This window comes from Pelobates fuscus, chromosome 12 (genome assembly GCF_036172605.1).
Source record: "Pelobates fuscus isolate aPelFus1 chromosome 12, aPelFus1.pri, whole genome shotgun sequence".
NCBI lineage: Eukaryota > Metazoa > Chordata > Amphibia > Anura > Pelobatidae > Pelobates > Pelobates fuscus.
In genome coordinates this window covers 40,613,569-40,632,651 of record NC_086328.1, presented here as the reverse complement: position 1 = coordinate 40,632,651, position 19,083 = coordinate 40,613,569, and the positions used below count along the sequence as shown (strand labels likewise).

Sequence of the window (19,083 nt, the reverse complement as noted above, 5' to 3'; positions counted from 1 at the left end):
AGGAAAGCATTACTCAGTGCTTTCCTATGGGGATCTTTTTTGACGCTGGACTCCGTGAAGATGTCCATCAAATAAGTGCGATTTACTCTGTGTAAATCGCAGAAGCGCCTCTAGTGACTGTCAGGGAGTCAGCCACTAGAGGCTGGATTAACCCTGCAGTGTAGACATAGCAGTTTCAGGCTACATTTTCAGCTGCAGGGTTAAAACTAGGGGGACCTGGCACCCAGACCACTTCATTGAGCTGAAATGGTCTGGGTGCCTATAGGGGTCCTTTAAGTGTGAAATTCACTTTAAATTCTGGAAAATGTACTCTTTAGCGAATAACCATATTCGTTTTTAGACCAGTAATGAAGTGTTGCACACCGGTATTAAGTAACACCTGAGCTCCATGGTAGAGCTCCACTAACCTCAAAAATGCAAAGCACTGGGTGAATACTCAAGTTTATTGTGAATCTCTGTTTTATCCTTGAACCCACAATAAACCTATCTAAATATTCACACTACGCCGTGCCATCTGTGGCCCTTGACCTTTGGATGTTCGTTTTAGTTAGTGTTCTGCAGACAAATTGAACTTTTTAGATATAAACGTTGCCAAAGTTCTAGAATATTTCTTTTGAGTAGGTCAGCTTGGTAATTTGGCCCTCCTTTTCAGTTTGGAATGCCTTCAATAAATTTATAATGTTGCTGATTAATGATTCTTGCTTTATTTCAGAACATTCTGGAACAGGATGTCTTTCACAGATCCCTGTTGGCGTGCTGCCTTGAGATCACCATGTTTGCCTACAAGCCCCCTGGCAACTTCCCTCAAATACTTATGATGTTTGACCTTGCACCATATCATTTTTATAAGGTCTGTTCCAGTAAACATGCATGGGCTTTCAACAGTATCTATCTTTGCACCTGTCTGGTATTGATTTATCTCCTGTTACATGTCTTGCTTCTTCATCTCCACATTTTACTGGTTTTCTAACTATTATTGCCAAGTTTATTCATGTTCCCTGACTAGTCTGTCCTCCATGTTAACTTATAGAGACACTACAGTCACCAGAACAACTACAGCTTAATGTATTTGTTCCGGTGAGTATAATCATTCTCTTCAGGCTTTTTGCAGTAAACATTGTCTTTCCTGGGAAAATGCAGTGCTTACATAACAGCCTAGGGATATCTCCACTGGTCACTACTCAGATGGCTGCTGGAGGTGCTTCCTGGGGAGGTGCTGTACAGTGTGACTGACATTAAGTGGGTCCCCAACATCTGCATGGAGACACTGAAATTTCCTTATATACATGCATTGATTCAATGCATCTCTTTGAGGAGATGCTGACTGGACAGGGCTGTGCTTGGCTTGTGTTGGCTCTGCCCCTGATCAACCTCATCGACAGTCTCAGCCAATCCAATGCATTGTGATTGGTTCAGATCATCACTTCTGGTGATGTCAACCAAGCAGGCAGATCAGGGGCAGAGCCAGCACCAGCAGACTGGAATAAAGGTAAGATTTTACTACATTTTAGGGGGGAGCTAGATTGTGTTATTAACACTATAGGGTCAGGAATACATGTTTGTGTTCCTGACCCTATAGTGTTCCTTTAAAATTGTATGTACTATATATGCAGAATTTACCATCTCTATTATTTTTTGTACTACTATAGTTATTAAAGAGACTCTACAGATACAGTATTAAACGGATTGATTTTATTATAAAAATCAAGGACATAGGTGCATTGAAGGTGTGTTTTTCAAAAGTGGATCCTGCCCTCTACTCCTTCATTTCCTCTTCAGTCAGGAAATGGCTGAGTGCACCGAGCAGATCTCTGATCTTCCATTGAAACCACAGAGAGAAGCATTGCAAGTGCTCACATGACATCACACACATTTGCTATGTGTCATATGTTAAAAATAATGGGATCTCTATAATTTAAAGAATTATAGCTACGATTTAATGTTTTGGGATAAACCTTTCAAATGATTTAATATTATTGGATCAACGTTTTAAAAATGATTTTTATATTTCAATATTTTTGTTGTTTATAATTAGATATTTTATTAGTTTGAAAACATTTTTTTTTTTATATAATTGTAAACAAAAATATTAAATCATTTGAAAAGCATATCCAAAAACATTAAATCAAGGCCTGTCTGTGTAAAGTGTGATAAATAAATGTAGAAATCCACACCTCTTTATTCCAGCAAATTAGTGCCTTTATCATAGCCCCCTGTCAATCATTGCAATAAGCTCTATACTTTACATACAGAAGTCAACTACAGAGAAGAGGAGAATAAAACAATATTGCTCCTACTTGTTTGCAATGTTTGTCGTGGCTTTGACTTATCTGAACTGGATTATAAAAATCCTTTCCTAAATATTTAATATAAATTTAGAAGAAAACGGTGTGTTTTTTGGTGGGGGGAGGGGGGGAGTTGAAAACTGTTATAGGTAAATTCCGATGTTTTATTTCTTGTGTGAATTGCAGTTAACCTACAAATAAAGTTTGGTCCTTTCTTGCTTGCCTGCTCAGAGATGTACAGTTAACTATTTCTTCCCGTTGTAGGTGATTGAAGTGTTTATTAAGGCGGAGGATGGTCTGTGTCGGGATATGGTGAAGCATCTTAACCACATTGAAGAGCAGATATTGGATAGCATGGCGTGGACACATGATTCCCCGTTATGGGAAAAGATAAGAGAGAATTGTGAAAAGCTCCCACTCTGTGAAGAGGTTTGTACCGCCAAAGAAATACATACTGTTATGAAAACAATAAATATACGGTATGTAAAGATGTTAGTCCATTTTTTTTTTATTTCTTAAACTGTAGGTTATGCATCCTCAACACTTTGAGAGATCCTGTTGTAACAGTGCAACAAGCTCCCCCACTCCTCTCACCCCCAGAAGAGTGAACGAGATTCGTGCAGATGCAGCAGGCCTTGCAAGAAGTTAGTGCTCTATAGCTTGTGTTTGGTGTCATGTCTAATACTGAGTGTAATGTATGCACAGAATTTAAGGTGTATTGTGCATCACCTATATATCACATGTTAAACCTTGAGTAAACTCTGTTCTGGGCACAGCATTTTTGAGAAATCTATATTGTCATAATTCTCCCAGAATACTCTATGGGATATGCAAATCAGCATAAACAAGCACTGTGTTTCAGATTTCCTCATGCATTTCAGCAGCTTTTTTTTTTATATAAGAAACCTCTATTGCATGGTAACAATACAATCCTATGTCTTCTGATTGTCATTTAAATGGTTAAAAGCTAAAGTTATATTGCATAGGGAGGTTTATTTGTAAGAGCAGTAGCTATGCATGAATGAATGTCATAACATTTGGATGGTGGGAGAGGGACCCAAATCCACATTCAGTCCATTGTCTTTTGGTACTGAAAAAGCTCTCTCTCTCCCTTTATATTTATTCCATAAACTTATATTTAATACATTTTAGTAAATTTGGACCATGCAGTGCTATGTCACAGTGCAATTTGCTGATTAAAATAACTTTATATATTTTTTTAATAAAAGCTGTCCATTTTTGCTAAACATGAATTTGCTAATCAAACTTCTGTCGTTATATAAAGGTATTCCTTCATCCCCGGCTAATGTTAGTGAGCGCTACAACTCCCCTGCTCCGGGAACAGCACGTAGACGCCTCTTCATGGAAACAGATAGCCCGACGGATACCGCCAGTACACCCCAAAACTCTCCACACACCCCTGCTGCAACCGAGTCTGTTACTACAACACCGGTTCCTGGCCAGACACTGGTTACCATGGCAACAGCCACTGTAACAGCCAATAATGGCCAAACAGTCACCATACCTGTGCAAGGTGAGTAAGCACTTTAGGAGGAATTCTGGGTGGAGAACTAGGAGTAGGGAACAACACTGTAATTTATAATACCAGTCTTTTTTTCCCCATTAAAGATGTGCAAGGCTTTCCTACTTTTGTTTTGTATGCACCTTGTTTTAATTTTTATTTTTAAAAGTAATTGGAAAGCTGTTTTGTTACATTGTATTTTTTTTTTCCTGTTCGTACTTGTCTAACACAGACTAATGGGAATTTTTTTACGTTTGTGTTTAGTAACCATATTGAATTGCTGTGTACTTTTGATGTGTGTTCAAAATAGATCATAATAATAAATGTCAATATATATAGTCTCCTACCTCCATGCAGGTATTGCCAATGAGAATGGAGGCATCACATTCTTTCCAATGCAAGTGAAAGTCAGTGGACAGCCTCACAATGTACCGAGTACATTACAGCCCCTCACCGCACAGACTCTTGCAGGCCCCTTGACCTCTCAGCAGATTCAGGTCACAGGGCAAGTCACAGCTCCACAGGTCCCGGCTTCTCCAAACCAGAGGAACGTGACCAGTTCGAAACTGAAGAAGACCAGCTCATTCTCCCTGTTTTGCAGACGGGTAAGGCATTAAGAAATGTATGTATGGTAAGGAATATTTCAAATAAATAACCACACAATAAACACAGACAGTCTATTTATATTTTAATGGGCTAGGCTGTACTGTTTATTTAAAGCTTAAAAAGGGGCATACCACCTTAACATGATGATGATTATTATTAGTATTATGTTATTATTTATATAGCGCCAACAAATTCTGCAGCGCTTTACAGTGGGTGGACGAACAGACATGTAGTTGTAACCAGACAAGTTGGACACACAGGAACAGAGGGGTTGAGGGCCCTGCTCAATGAGCTTACATGCTAGAGGGAGTGGGGTAAAGTGACACAAAAGGTAAGGATAGTATTAGACTAGTGACAGTTGCAAGAGAGGAATCAGTCGGGAGCTATTAACAGTTTAATCAACTAGTGACGTAAACGTGCATGCGGCGTCACGTTTTCGCCGTGCACGCACGTTCTGGGGTCATGGGACCCAAATCAGCCAATAGCAGGTTTTACTGCAGTTCTTCAGTGCCTTTTAGATACAACCATTTGACACATATCCTTCCTCAGAACTTGAACCTGAGGATGACTTTACCCCAATGCTTTCTATCACCATGACATTAATTATAAAGAAAGTTTAAATAGGGGAGGGAGGGAGGGGGTCCGTCTGTGCTTCTCCTGCCTTGGAAATAGCTGACCGGCCTTAGCAACAGCTGTGTCACCGAATCTGCCCAGCTACCTGTCCCACTCTGCCCAACAACTTCACTAGGGGTCATGGACTTTTACTAGACTTTCCCTAACTGTAAAAACATGACAGCTTAACACTGTATTGCCATCATACATATATGCCACAGTGCTTGATGCCTGTGGCATCTTATTTACACGTAACTGAGAGCTCTGTCTTGATTTCATAGAACATGCACAAGAAAGCTTCACAAAGACATACAAAGTGTAGTTTCATAACAACCATTTTAAAGCTGCACTGTCAAGAAGGATTTTTTTTTTTCCTTTTTTGTGGCGTAATTGGAAATGGCTACAATCAAGTTTTTTGCCTTATTTTAGATCAGGCATAGGAAACCTTTTGCACTCCAGATGTTTTGGACTACACCTCCCATGATGCTTTACCAGCATTATGGGTGTAAGCGCATTATGGGGGATGTAGTCCACAACATCTGGAGTGCCGAAAGTTGCCTATCCCTGTTTTAGATCAAGGGAATAAGATTGCGTTTCAAGGACATTAGTCTTTTTTTCAACCAAGATTACTATGTAAGACAGGCTTTGCAGACAGTCAACTGAATATATTTATTTTTGTGCTTCTATTACTCATTGTGCTTGTTTTTTTTCAATTTCGCTTAGTTTTTTTTTAGTCACACACAACAAAAAGTAGGGATTACTTTTTTTACGGGGTGCATGGTTTTTGGAGGCTTTTGGCAATGGGTGGAGCTCAAGCAAAGTTCCGTTTTAGTTGCTAAACTAATTTACCCACAATCCATCGGTCCAAAAAAAAATCCCACAGAAGGACAAATTGCAGACCAATATGGAGAACTTTTTTCAGGTAAGTTATTTTATTTTACCATTTAAATTTCAGTTTGCTACCGTTCAGACTTTAGTGAATAGACCCTTTTAGAAGTGGCTGAAATGGGAGAGAGAAATGCACAGAGGACTATCCCTCCCCCAGTCATAGAATAGGCAACTGCTTCCCAGGTCAGGACCTTTATATGTGTTTCTTCTCCTCAATTCCAAACCTAAAGTATGTGTATTTTATGAATGACTTTACCTCACTATTATACTTCTCACTTCTTCCCTCCTCCCTTAGTTAAAGGGGAAATTAATTAATTTACATGCTTTATAGCAGTAATGTCTAAACGTCGCATCACAGATTTTTTTAAAATAAATTTCCCATGATACAGTTGGCTGAGCATCATGGAAAATGGGGTGACAAGGTTTACCATCAGTGTTATATAATTTACATACAAGACATATTGATTGCTGTAATACAAACTAAATCCTTGTGCCGACCTTCCCATTACCTGTAATACTCACATAATTACATGCAATGTATAATAACCTCTTACATTGGTTCTCGGATTCCTTCACTGTACAGGTTTACCATTTAGCCAGTGTTCGCCTTAGAGATCTGTGCCAGAAGCTCGATGTTTCTGTCGAACTCAGGAACAAAATCTGGACTTGTTTTGAGTATTCCATTGTCCATTTCCCAGACATGATGAAAGATCGTCATTTAGACCAGCTCCTGATGTGTGCTGTGTATATCATGGCCAAGGTAAGAAGGGTGGGACATGAATGGCATGTGACCACTATGAGGTTTCCATGTTGATTATAATCTTACCTTTCAATAATCACCCTTAAACAAAATACATCTTCACGTACTTAGAGTGGGGCTTTTTGTGTGTTTTTTTCACCCCTTGTTTTTTACAAATCAAGTTATTCTAGATTATTTTATTTTCTCTGTGCAGGTTACAAAGGAGGATGCTTCTTTCCAAAATATTATGAAATGCTATCGTACCCAGCCTCATGCAAGGAGTGATGTAAGTTCATATCTGGCTAATATATATTATCAATGCCAAAGTTGGAATTTAAATTGTGCATAGGGTGTCATGGTCGCCTGTAATCGTCATAACTTCATATAAAATAAATCACAAGGATACTGGATCCTAAAACGTACCAGGAAATATACTGTAAAAATTGATTTAAAAAATAAAATAAAAAATTAAATATATAAAAAATTTTTTTAATGATGACTTGTGCGGGAAAAGTGCTGCCCCTGAGTAGGAATGAAGGGGCCGCTGTTAACTAAACAGTGACATTTTTTTTTTCAAAAGTTGATAAAATAGTACACAGCAAAAGATACTATAATAAACAACTAAAATGAAACCGCAAAAGCAAATATAAAAAGAGCATGGCAGTCCATGTAGTGAACAGTCAATAACACTTTGTATCGTGATAAAATGTAGCAAAAATGTATCAGCTGCCAAGATGTTAGATACCAGTTACTGAATAGCAGGAACTAAAATCTGTGGGTGATATTCTATGACCTATATAGGACTACATGGGATAGTGACATATAGGTGAAAAGTCTTCTTTAGAGGGGTATAATACCTGACCATGAACTGGTCTCATATGATGTCTTGAGATCTAGAAAGGGCAAAAAACAATAGACACAGTGTTCTCGGTAAACCCTTTATTACAGTATTATTATTATTAAACCGTTTCTTAGTAATGACTAGTAAAGGGTTTTCAGAGAGCACTATGTCTCTTGTTTTTGCCCTTTCTAGATCTCGACATCGCTCAACATGTGAGTCCACTCCTCCTTGCCCTCACTATTTTCCCTCAACAAATATGGCTCATACAAACTCCCCTGTGTGATATTGAGACAGGGGAGGTCTCGGGAGCACGTCACACACTCGGGGGGCAGGACGACTCAACATTTGACTGACTGTGCCGTTCCCAGCCTTACCTGAGCGTGTGTGATGATCAGACAGGTGCACGTATGCTAGAGGGAGGTTGGAACGGAATGGTGACATCACGTGATTGGAGAGGGGTGACGTTCGCAGATACCTGCGACGTCACTTCTGCCAACCACAGTAGGCGGGGCTAGCACTTCCACCACAGCCCATCAATGAAATTTAATGATAGAAATGGTGCCAAAATTCAGCAAATAAACTACGTTACCACCATATCTGCACTCCTCTTTCATAATTACAGACGCTTCCAGGACTTTTTTAATAGCATTCAGCATTTTAATAATTACAGACGCTTCCAGGACTTTGCTTTTGGATAATTACAAACCCATGTGATTAAAGGGGAAGTGCTGCAAGACAATTAAAAATTCACAGGACCAGACCTACAGCTGACCGAGGAAGCTCTACAAGAGTGAAACACGTTTTGGCAAATTCAGGACTCCCTTATTTCTATTTTAAATTTTTTATTTTATTATATGTTACAAGTTATACTGTACCAATAAATATATTTTATATATCTTAAGAAGTCATCTGGATTCTATTGAATCTACATAGGGGTAGTGCCATCTCCCTAAATTGGCACATAGCTATCATAACTCAGAGCCGGGAATACTTGGCTCTGGGAAAGGTGAGCATTTTACTTATTTCACCTCCCATATCATTTTAAACATTCTACACATTCCCTTGGTTCCCATCTCTCCATGTTTTGTCTTTGAGATACATCACATTGTGGATTGACCTTGAAAGCATACAAGCTTGATTACAGAGCCAGTATTTATACACAGGCTCCTTTAAATGTGAGTGTTCCTTTTTCACCACTATTTTATTTTATTTTTACTATATGTACCATCTGCACTATATTGTACTTTTTATCTTTTTTACATATATTACCAACCACGTTTGATACCAACCCACATGGGGTAAGTCTACCCCTTTATATATATATCAGCACTCCACTTATATGTATAGGTTTCCACTTATACCACCTTATAGATTTTGGATTTCTTTGGGTGTGGACAAGAGGATATTTCCACACAAGTGCTCAGAGCTGCTGTAACTTATACCTTTTGTTTTTAAGACTATGTTGGACACACATTCCAGGAGGTATACCTCACTAGTTTTTTTTTATCAATTCTCACAGCAAATTCCCGGTACGTCCAGTATCCTTGTGATTTATTTTATATCTTGAGCTTTTATAGGGGCTTTTTTAAACCAATAGAGATTAATGTGAGTGAGGGAAAATAAGTCCATTCCCTGTCTTTCCATTCAATTTGAATAGGTTTATTCCTGTCTGTTTTACCTGTAGTCATAACTTCATATATCTAGCAAGATCCAAAACAAGCTCTCCCTCAATTTCTAAATCTCACAGGTCTACAGAAGTGTCCTCTTAGAAAGACGTAGAAGAAGGCAATCTGGGAGCAGCGACGTCAATCTGCAAACAAACTCCCCAGCAGAACACAGCAAAGATCTTGGTATGAAATAATTTATCTCACATTCACAAGTTATCAGTGAGAATGTAGAACATGTGTACTTTATAAAGTACTCCATATTCAAACACATTTTAAGGTTAACTTTATCATTTTTATACTTTTGTTTTTCTTGTGCTATGGACATAACTTTTAATATACATGTAATTTAGAGACTTTCACTTTATATTTAACTTATAGAGGGAACTCTAAGAAGTTCCCCTTTCTTTTTTTTTTTTTGAATTCTTTATTTTTGGTGCATATAGTAAGTTTAACATACTCGCTAGCATAGCCCCAACGGCTTTTGCCGGCACATCAATCAACATATAATAACATTTGTTAGGAATGCATAACAGTGCACATTTTATATTTTGAAGAAAAAGACAGTAGTATGTTGTAGTAACTTTAACGCTTGAAATGTGTTACAGTGGGCTATGACCTATAAACTGGGATCCATGTCTTGTGTAGCTTGCTCTTATGTCGCTTTGTCGTCTGGGGTGTAAAACCCCCTAATGAAAGTCATCTGTGTATCTTAGGAGCTCGTCAGGTCATGTATTTTCCTCTTGGACGCTTAGTTATAATATAGGTTTAGTCTGTGCTATTAGTTGTCGTCTGGTAGTTGAGGGTCTTGCGTAGTCCCTAACCGGAGGGGACGTCGGGGGGTGCTGGGAAGCAGGCCTACGTGGGGCCCTGTTATGTTCGTCGCTATAGTACGGGCTATAGTGGGCACAGACTTTTTCTGGGGTATCCATCAAATCAGTGCAATGGGAGTAGAATTAGGGGTGCTCAATATGAAGGTTGGGTCAAAGGAGCACTAGAGTCTTAATCTGTGGCTGAGGTGTGATTCCCTATGTCACTGCTCCATGTCCATGTCGGGGGACAAAGGGGGTGACGTTGTCGACATCCCATGTCCCACTGGTATCTTGGACCTTCCGCTCCTGCGGGGTGTCTCTGATGCCAAGCGCTGTCAGGAATGTGTTGGCCTCCGCCGCATCGGTGGCCTTGAACTGGGTGCCTTCTTTAATTACTGTGAGTGATCGAGGGGCAGTCCATCTATATGTTATCTCTGCCTCTTGCAGCCTTTGGGTGATGGGTTTCATAGTCTTTCTCCACAGTAGAGTGGTGCGTTGAAGGTCTTGGAAGAGTGAGATCTTGTGGGTCTCAAAGTCCATAGGCGATTTATTATGGATTGCTCTCATCAAGACTTGTTTGTCTTGTCTCGTTCCGCATCGCAGTATAATGTCCCTGGGTGCTACGAGCGGCGCCCTAGGGGATTTTGCGATACGGTATGCGCCGTCATGTGCGAATTGCTTTGCCTGTTTTGCTGGGAGCAATGTAGTTATTAGGCGTCTTATGAGGTGCGGTAATTCTTCCGTAGTTACTACTTCTGCGACCTCCCTGATCTTTACATTCTTCTGGCGGGATCTTTCATCCAGTAAGTCTAGTCTCAGAGACATGTTTGAGTGTTGCTCTTGTAGTTTCGTTACGGTGTCTCTCACTGCTGCCAGGTTGCTTTGCAGATCAGCTATGTTTGTGTCAGACACCTGGATGCGGGCAGTGACCGCCCGTACCTCGGTCCGCACCGCCGCTATGTCTGCGGCAAAAAGCTTTTGGATTCTGTCGAAGAGGTTATCAATGTCCTGTTTTGTTGCAGGTTCAGTGTTGACTGGGGTTTGTGGGGATGGGACCCCCCTGTGGATGGTCCTTGTGTGTCTTCACTCACCCCTGCTTTCTCCTGGTAGTCATAGGCCCCTGGTTCGGCCTGCTCCAGCTCTCTGGGCTTGGGTGTTCGTTGAAGCAGCTTGCCGATGTCCTGTGTGTCTTGGGGTATGGATGCCTGAGATTTGTGGGATTTTTTGCCCATCTCCTCCGGCTCTGGTGTCTGCGCTTGCCATTGATCGGGTGTGAGCCAGTCTGTATCCCACCAGGCCGCGGTTGAATGCGGTCTGTATTTCTGGCTGGCCGCTTGGGTGGCCTTTGAAGGCCGGCGTTTCTGCTTTGCACCCTGTTGCAGAAAGAAAGGCATCGACGTGTGCCGTTTGCTCTCCCGGAGCTGAATCTGGTCGCCCCGGCGGTCGGGGTGTGCTCGTTTAGGTATTATTCTCTTTTTTCACTGCAGGATTAGCGGAGCTCCTGAAATGGCGTCTGTGCCGTTCGCCCGCTAGGCCCCGCCCCCCAGAAGTTCCCCTTTCTTGACTCACATATTTAAAAAAAAAAAACCTGCATCTGTCATTGAGACAGCTGAAAACCTAAAATTACCCACTGGTAGTTTAAGCTGTTGATGCTGTCAGCAGATTTTTTTCAAACCTGATCAGTCATGCACTTATCTTATTGGATAATTGATAGTCTATATTGTATAACGATATGTGACTAGTATCCTCAGTATATCACACAACAAAATTAGAAACCTTGCACATCTCCCTCTTCTAGGCTGTGCATCTGCACAGCATATTAAATGATCATTTAGATAAAAATTATAATTTCATAGAAACCAGCTATACGATTATAATCACTTTGTTTGGAATGTAATTTACATGAATGCCTTTTAAGCTATTCGATAAAGATGAGGTTTACCTACATTTTTTTTTTTAAATGAACTACAGATATCAGAACTGCTTTGCACTTTTGTCTATTGATTTTCCAAAGTTCAGCTTATATCTTGTGTATTGGTTCTAATAATTTGTCTATAAACTTCTCCACCTCATTTAGACAGCCGCGAGGCAAGCCCAGTAATGAGATCTAGCAGTACTTTACCAGCTGCTCAGCCCAACAGTGCTCCCCCAACACCTACACGTGTTCCGGCAGTGAGCAGTGATATGGAGGGAGAGCAGAGAGGGGATCTCGTTCAGTTCTACAATAATATATACCATGACAAAATGAAAACCTTTGCATTGAAATATTCAAAAAAATCTTCGGTAAGTAGAAGGAACGATATTGCATACTTTAGAAGACATAGTGGGTGTGTTCTGTGCTTGTCGATAAAGTTGGCTATTAATCATTGTAAGACACAGTGGGCATTTTTCTGTGCTTGTTGATAAAGTTAGCTATTAATCATTGTAAGACACAGTGGGTGTTTCTGTGCTTGTCGATAAAGTTAGCTATTGATTATTGTAAACACCTACAGTCGGTATAATTAGGAGGATAAAACTGACAGGTTTACTTGTTTAACACTTGTTTTGAACTTCTTTCTTCATTGGTACCGACCAACGCTTAGCCTTTACCATTTTGCAAATAAGACATATATATATATATCTATGTGTGTTTTTCATTACTCTAGCAACACCTGAAAAACACTATAAAAGGTTCACTTCATGCACAGGCACTTCACCCAACAAATGTCACAAATATTTATTGAAAAATACATACATCGTAGATAAGCTTTAGTGCTTATATGTATTTAGATATGAAATAATATAATATTTATTTATAGTTTTCGGTTATCAGTTAACATTATGAGTGTTGAGGCATTGTGGTATTATTAGTCAGGTATGAATTCTTTAGTTTAGCATGGAAACCATTGGTTTCCATTGGGTCCTATTAAAGGGACACTACTAAGTCACCAGAACAACTACAGCTTAATGTACAATCATTGTCTTCAGGCATTTTCATGCAAACACTGCCTTTTCAGAGAAAAAGCAGTGTTTACATTGCCCCTAGGGACACCTCCAAGTGGCCACTCCTCTGATGGCTACCGGAGGTGCTTCCTTGCTCAGTGCTGCACAGTTGGCAGAAGTGCTCTTCAGCGTCTCCACGCTCTGCATGGGGACGCTGCATTTTCCTTATAGAGATGCATTGATTTAATGCATATCTACGAGGATGTGCTGATTGGCCAAAATGATGTTTGGCCCCGCCCCTTTGACGATTTTAGCCAAAGGGGAAAACATAGGATTGGCAAAAAATCGGCAATTCCGCTGATGTCACGGGGGGGGGGGGGAGGGCATTCCAGCAGACCCGCACTGCTCTGGAAATAAGGTGAGTTTTATTAACTTTTAAGGGGGCTAAGGAGGCGGGGGGGGGGGGGGGCGTGTTTTTTGTTCATGACCCAATAGTGTTCCTTTAATAGCTATAGGAGATGTTAAAACTTTTGTCAGCTGCTAATTATCAAGTGTAAAATGGTACAATTTGTAGAATGGGACTGTTTGTAATTGCTAATGACAGTGATTGGTAATTTAGTGATTATCAGCCTGTCGTTAAATGAACAAACATAGAAATTAATCTATAGTGTTTTTTCTGTCAATATAAAGCGTTGCTCACTTGCTTAAAGGGTGTGCTTAGGCATGTAAAATGCAAGATTGATAGATAACTGATAATGGTAAAAGATGGGTGCTTTGTTTAATGAAAAATGTTCCATCCTACTGCTTAGATTTCCAAAATAAGTTGGTGAGACACTAAACAATAACAAAATAATCTAAATAATAATCAAGGGGGCGGAGCCTGACCAGCGACCGGGCAAGACGTGTGTTGCAGGAGCTCCTGCCACACGGGCGCTGAAAATGCCTACCTTTCCTGCTACGGGGCTCAAATCCTCCTACCATGGTGCCCACGATGCAGAGGAGGCCGGCCGGAGCACAGCGACACCACACCCGACACCCGGGTGGATCGAGCCCCGCAACGGCAGAATGAGGCCTAACTCGAGAGGAGGCGAGGAAGGACGGCCGCCTTCCCGCCAAAGGCAAACAGCAACAAGCGAGTATTCTAGCCCTCCCCCCCCCCTATGGACCGGTGGGGGAGATCTCGGTCCCCGCTGGGTGGGGTGCCCCACACTCTGCACCAAATGAGTGTGCCTCCAACTCCTCCAAGCAAGATGGAAGCTGGGGCGCCCAAGATGGCGGACACAAGCGCATCCAGCATGAGAGACAAGCAGCAGCCCGCCGGACTAGGCAACGGCGCACAGGCAAGAGACTCAAAAAGTGTAATCTTTGATTGTTTCTGGGCCAAGCTACAGGCACACATGCAGTCAGCAGGTTCAAACAATTTGGAACCTACGAAACACAAAGCTCGAGGAATGGGAAGGCCTGGGAAACCTCCGCGGGGCGCCATGGAGCACCAAGCGACAAATCCCCTTGATGGGGGCCCTCTCGTGCTGGGAGCAACAGGGGCATCACCCCACAGGTGCCAACCACACCGGCGGAATGGGACTAGAGGTAACCAACTAAAAACGATGAACCATACCCACCGCATTATCCCGACAGGGAAGACCCAGGACCACTACGGAACCCTGGCTCGTGGCACAAGAGCACCAGCTTCCGTACAGCGTCGAGGCAGAAGGGCACAAACGACTGACAACAGCGCCAGACGCTCCTCTGGAGGATTAAACTGGGGCCCACTATGGAGACCTCAGGGCCGAAACGCACAGACCACGATACCCAGCGGTAAACAGACACCAAAAGCAGGCGAGAGTATCCGACACCCAGCAGGGCCACGAGACCACCGCCAGATACACCCAGAGGCATCCAAGACCCACAAGGCCATATCGGACGGCCACCTCAGACACGCAACGATAACGCCCAGACGGGGCATCGGCTGACCCATGCAACCAGGGACTCACTGAGACTCTCAGGCTGTACCGAGCTGGCTGTGCCAAGCTGTCCTGAGCGAGGTAACAGTGCCTCATCTCCCCCAGGACTAACAGCCACGCAAAAGCATAGCCGTCCCCAGTTAATTTTGAGCCAGTCCAATTTGCTTGCGCTGTTATTTTCGGGTATCACCACAGTTCTATATGATGCTATGTTCTGTTATTATTTAGATTTGCATTTACTAGATAGGGCAACGCAAGCCTCCCACCTGCCAGAACTAAGCAAGCGACTAATATGCTTAAGCAACGCCTAGTTAATTTTGCCGCTACACCGCTAACACACCGTGACTCAAGACTACAGTAGCTTCCTAGAGTAAATGTAGCCTGTTCAGGCCAAACCTGGAACAAGTCTAGTCATGTATAATCGATAGAAATGTCTGTCTCCTTAAGCGATATAACCCGCAAGACACCCCTAAAACCTTCAAAGCGTGCATGTCCCTACAAATGTCTAGCTAGTCTAAGAATATACTACTATATTTCTCTTAACATTACTTAGCTCCTACCTAGCACTCAGCATACATGATATTTATAAGCAAAGGTTTAGCTTGTGTTTAACATAAAACATTTAAAAAATGAGGCATCAATATCCTGAAACTGTACTGTACTAACAATACCGATGTAACTACCCTTTGATGTAACTCACTTGTACGTTTCCCGTATCTCTTCTTCTGTACCCCATCATATATGCCTTAAATAAAAGAAAGATTGACAAAAAAAATAAATAATAATCAAAATAACTTGGTGAGAGACTAAATGAAAAAGTATTGCTTACAACAGGTCTGATCACGAGACCATTAATTTGTGAACCAAAAAGTAAATTTTGGGCTCCTGTCCGATTATTCCAGGTTTATTTCTTGGTGTCCCATTTTTAATGATATCAGGGAATATACCATCAAAAGTCTCAAGCTAAGCTCAGGCCATTCAGCCCGTTGGCATGCTACAATGCATTTGCGGTCCTTTGTGGGACTGGCCAAAGTACCTATCAGTCAACCTGACGTGCACTCACATCAGATGGACTTTCTTGTTAGGCCTGCCCCCCTTTCTAAGACATCCCTCATCTTGCCCCTTTTTGGTCCACCCCTCACATCCGTACTTACCAATCCTTGGAGATGTAAAATCATTAGGTTTTAAATGAGTTCTGAGGCAAGTATTTCCTTATTTAGTTCAAAAGCATTTTAATATATTATCTCTACAGTTTGCAGGAGGTGTTGAACTTGGTAATGCTTTTGATGTTTATTATATGAGTAAACAAAATACACCATAACCACTTATTTCTTTTTTTTTCTTTTTAAGGGGGAAGCTACGCCACTCTCTCCATATCCTTCAATGAGAGTCCTTTCGCCACGCCGTGTTCAGTTGTCCCACGGTTATCCTATATTCATCTCCTCCCATGGGGATGACACCAACACAGCTTCTCCTCGGGAAAAGATCTGCTACTACTTTAACCTCAGCCCGGCAAAGGTGAGATTTCCATATATATATATACTTTAAACCAGCAAGTAGGTCTCATTAAAATGTATGTTAAAGTGAAAATACTAAGATACCTTGCAAAAAGAACTATCTTCCTATAGGTATGGTCCTACTGTGGAATGGTATCTTATACTGCATATTCATAAGATTAAGTCATGTTTACAGAGTCACTATTTTCCAATTTGCACAACAAGACCTTTAATATCCCAGTTTGAAGCAACGCTACTACATACTGGGAGACCATAAGATTAAATATAAAATTCAAGGGAATACCAAAAACACTAACGAAAATTAAAATGATAACAGTGCACCATGCATAGGACAATAATCATGCCAAAATGTATTCAAGTTTCAGCCAAAGTGTCTATTTACGTTGCTAGGGGGGACAATTTGTGTGCATATCTCCGTGCCCTTTTTGTTGTGGGGGATAATGGTAATATGGGGTTTGACTGTGCCTTGTCGTGTTGTCCTATGTGGGTAGCAAGTATCAGTTTGGCATTTTTGAACATTCTTCCATCGAGCAGAAGTTTTAAGGTCCGGCCACTTAGAAAATAACTCATTCACACAGGCATACACAAAATTCTGGACTTAATACTCCAAACCAACTGAAAAATGTATATATGATTGTATCTGGAAAGTCACAAATGGATAATTTTACACACTCATAAAATAAAATAACCCTTGACTTTGTTTATTCTTCAAAAAATGTTGTCTCCCATCTGAATAATTTTCAATAGCCAAACAACATATAATATATAATATAACGCATAAATATACGTGTCGAGAGGGGACAAAACATCCCTTTACCAAATGTCACAATAATATGGAAAAGTGAGGTTTATTCAATTGGAAAATGTTCTCTGTAATGATGCAAAATACCAGCAGTTGCAGTGTGTAGATTCCAATATAGCATAGACCATAATTAAACTAAATAAACTTCCATATGAAAATGTAAAGTCTATGAAAAATCCAAAGACTAATTATTTGGTTTCAGTATAGTTAGAATATAGTTGTGTATTCAGTGTATACAATGTATTCTGTCTTCTCTCTCAATCCAGAAGCTACAAGACATTAACAGCATGGTGCGAACAGGAGAGACTCCCACCAAAAAAAGAGGAATTGTCCTGGAAGAAGGAAGCGAATCACCGGCCAAGCGCATCTGTCAGGAGAACCACACCGCGCTTTTGAAAAGACTGAGGGATGTAGCCAATGACAGAGGGAACCTTTAAATCCCTAGAATACCAGTGTTTTTATAATCTATTAATGTAAATTAATTATGTTACGTATGTGATAGGGTTCCTTCTGCAACATGGAAAACCAATTCAAGGTATTGATCAGGAATAGTTGAGTGAATGTACTTCTAGAATGGAGTGCTTTCTCTGTTAACATACAAGTAATTGTTAATGCCTGGAGTGGCTACTGAGAAGGAATCAAGGAGACCGATAGCGATATTCACAGACTGTAGGGTTTGGCTTCCCTGTAGCAGGGTCAGGCTAAGGTGGAGTACAAATCTCCACTGCTACAACTTGTTGGACTGAGCAGATCTACTGCTAGAATTGGTTGTCAGGACTGACCGAACGAATCCACAATTCCACTGCTACAAATTATTGAGTCAAATGTATACAGAAAAGTCCACCATGTTTCGAGTAAACACCTCACATATCAAATTATGATTTCAAAAAGTCTGTGTAAAAGGCAAGTTTTCTGTCCTCTAAATATATGATACACACATATAGTAAGACCATGACCGTCAAAAAACATTTTGTTTTGTTTTGTTTTATTTTTGTACGATTCAAGTATGCAGTCAATGTTAATCAGTTAAGTGGATGTTTGTGAGACAATTAAAGCCAGTACATGGTTTCATTTTAAATATACAAATAAGGATTAAACTGCTCACAAACTGACTGTAACGTTATCAGCGATGATGAGTTTCCAGATTATAGTTTTATAGTTCAAAAACTCTTACACAGCAAGTTTGTTAGTACCGGACGTGGTATGAGATAAAGTTACTATTGTTAGTGCTTTAAGAGATGCTACCTCTTAAAAGCCTGCTAACTGTAAATTATTTTGTTTGTAGTGTTACAGAACTACTATTGTACACATGGACTTAGACATTTTAAATCCATCTTGATACAGTAAAGTTTGTTGAACTTTATGTTTATTTGATACTTTTTCAGTGAGTTATTACGGAGTATCAGTGTAGCATCAGATGATAAAGTTTGTCTGGCATTACTTAAGACAATAAGGCTCTCACCTTCATGTATATAAAGTCTTGTAGCTTAGGTATTAGTCTAGTAGAAAGTTATTTTGTAGTAAAACATTCAAATAGTCTGTCCCCAGAATGCTCACCTGTCTGCAGGACACCAGAAAAGCTTCTGGTCGTAAAACATTTCATGATTGTCTAACACTCATACACTGCTATCAAGAAGAGTTTTTATAGTTGCTTTGTCACATGTGAGCCTGAATGGGATCATCCCATGTGTTCTCCTGGTGAATTTAGGCAAGTCGCTTTAATGTTTGGTGTTTTTTGAAATAGAATGTAAGCTCCTTGGACAGAGGATAATTTTTTCCTCCAATGTGTATACACCGTAAGCACAGCTGATAATTTGTAATAACAAGTTTACACCCTGTTAGTAGCATGATCAATAGTACTGGATATTTTCGTAACAAAGCATGACGTCTGTAAACATTTTGCTGTATT

The 19,083-nt window shown here is 40.6% G+C and overlaps 1 protein-coding gene across 3 annotated transcripts in view; it reads left to right on the top strand.

Annotated features, from left to right (window-relative positions):
• The window catches only part of RBL2 (RB transcriptional corepressor like 2), a 61,360-nt gene extending 42,849 nt beyond the window's left edge, over positions 1-18,511 (top strand). For 2 of the 3 annotated variants that reach the window (XM_063438098.1, XM_063438100.1), the window contains 11 exons: positions 713-850; positions 2,550-2,714; positions 2,812-2,929; positions 3,571-3,819; positions 4,147-4,412; positions 6,497-6,673; positions 6,867-6,938; positions 9,241-9,343; positions 12,047-12,252; positions 16,206-16,373; positions 17,441-18,511. In XM_063438098.1, coding sequence (XP_063294168.1) covers positions 713-850; positions 2,550-2,714; positions 2,812-2,929; positions 3,571-3,819; positions 4,147-4,412; positions 6,497-6,673; positions 6,867-6,938; positions 9,241-9,343; positions 12,047-12,252; positions 16,206-16,373; positions 17,441-17,611 — 1,833 coding nt within the window. In that variant the 3' untranslated portion in view covers positions 17,612-18,511. The remainder of the gene's footprint in view (positions 1-712; positions 851-2,549; positions 2,715-2,811; positions 2,930-3,570; positions 3,820-4,146; positions 4,413-6,496; positions 6,674-6,866; positions 6,939-9,240; positions 9,344-12,046; positions 12,253-16,205; positions 16,374-17,440) is intronic. The other variant, XM_063438099.1, reaches the window with a different exon arrangement.
• The last annotated feature ends 572 nt before the right edge of the window (positions 18,512-19,083 follow it).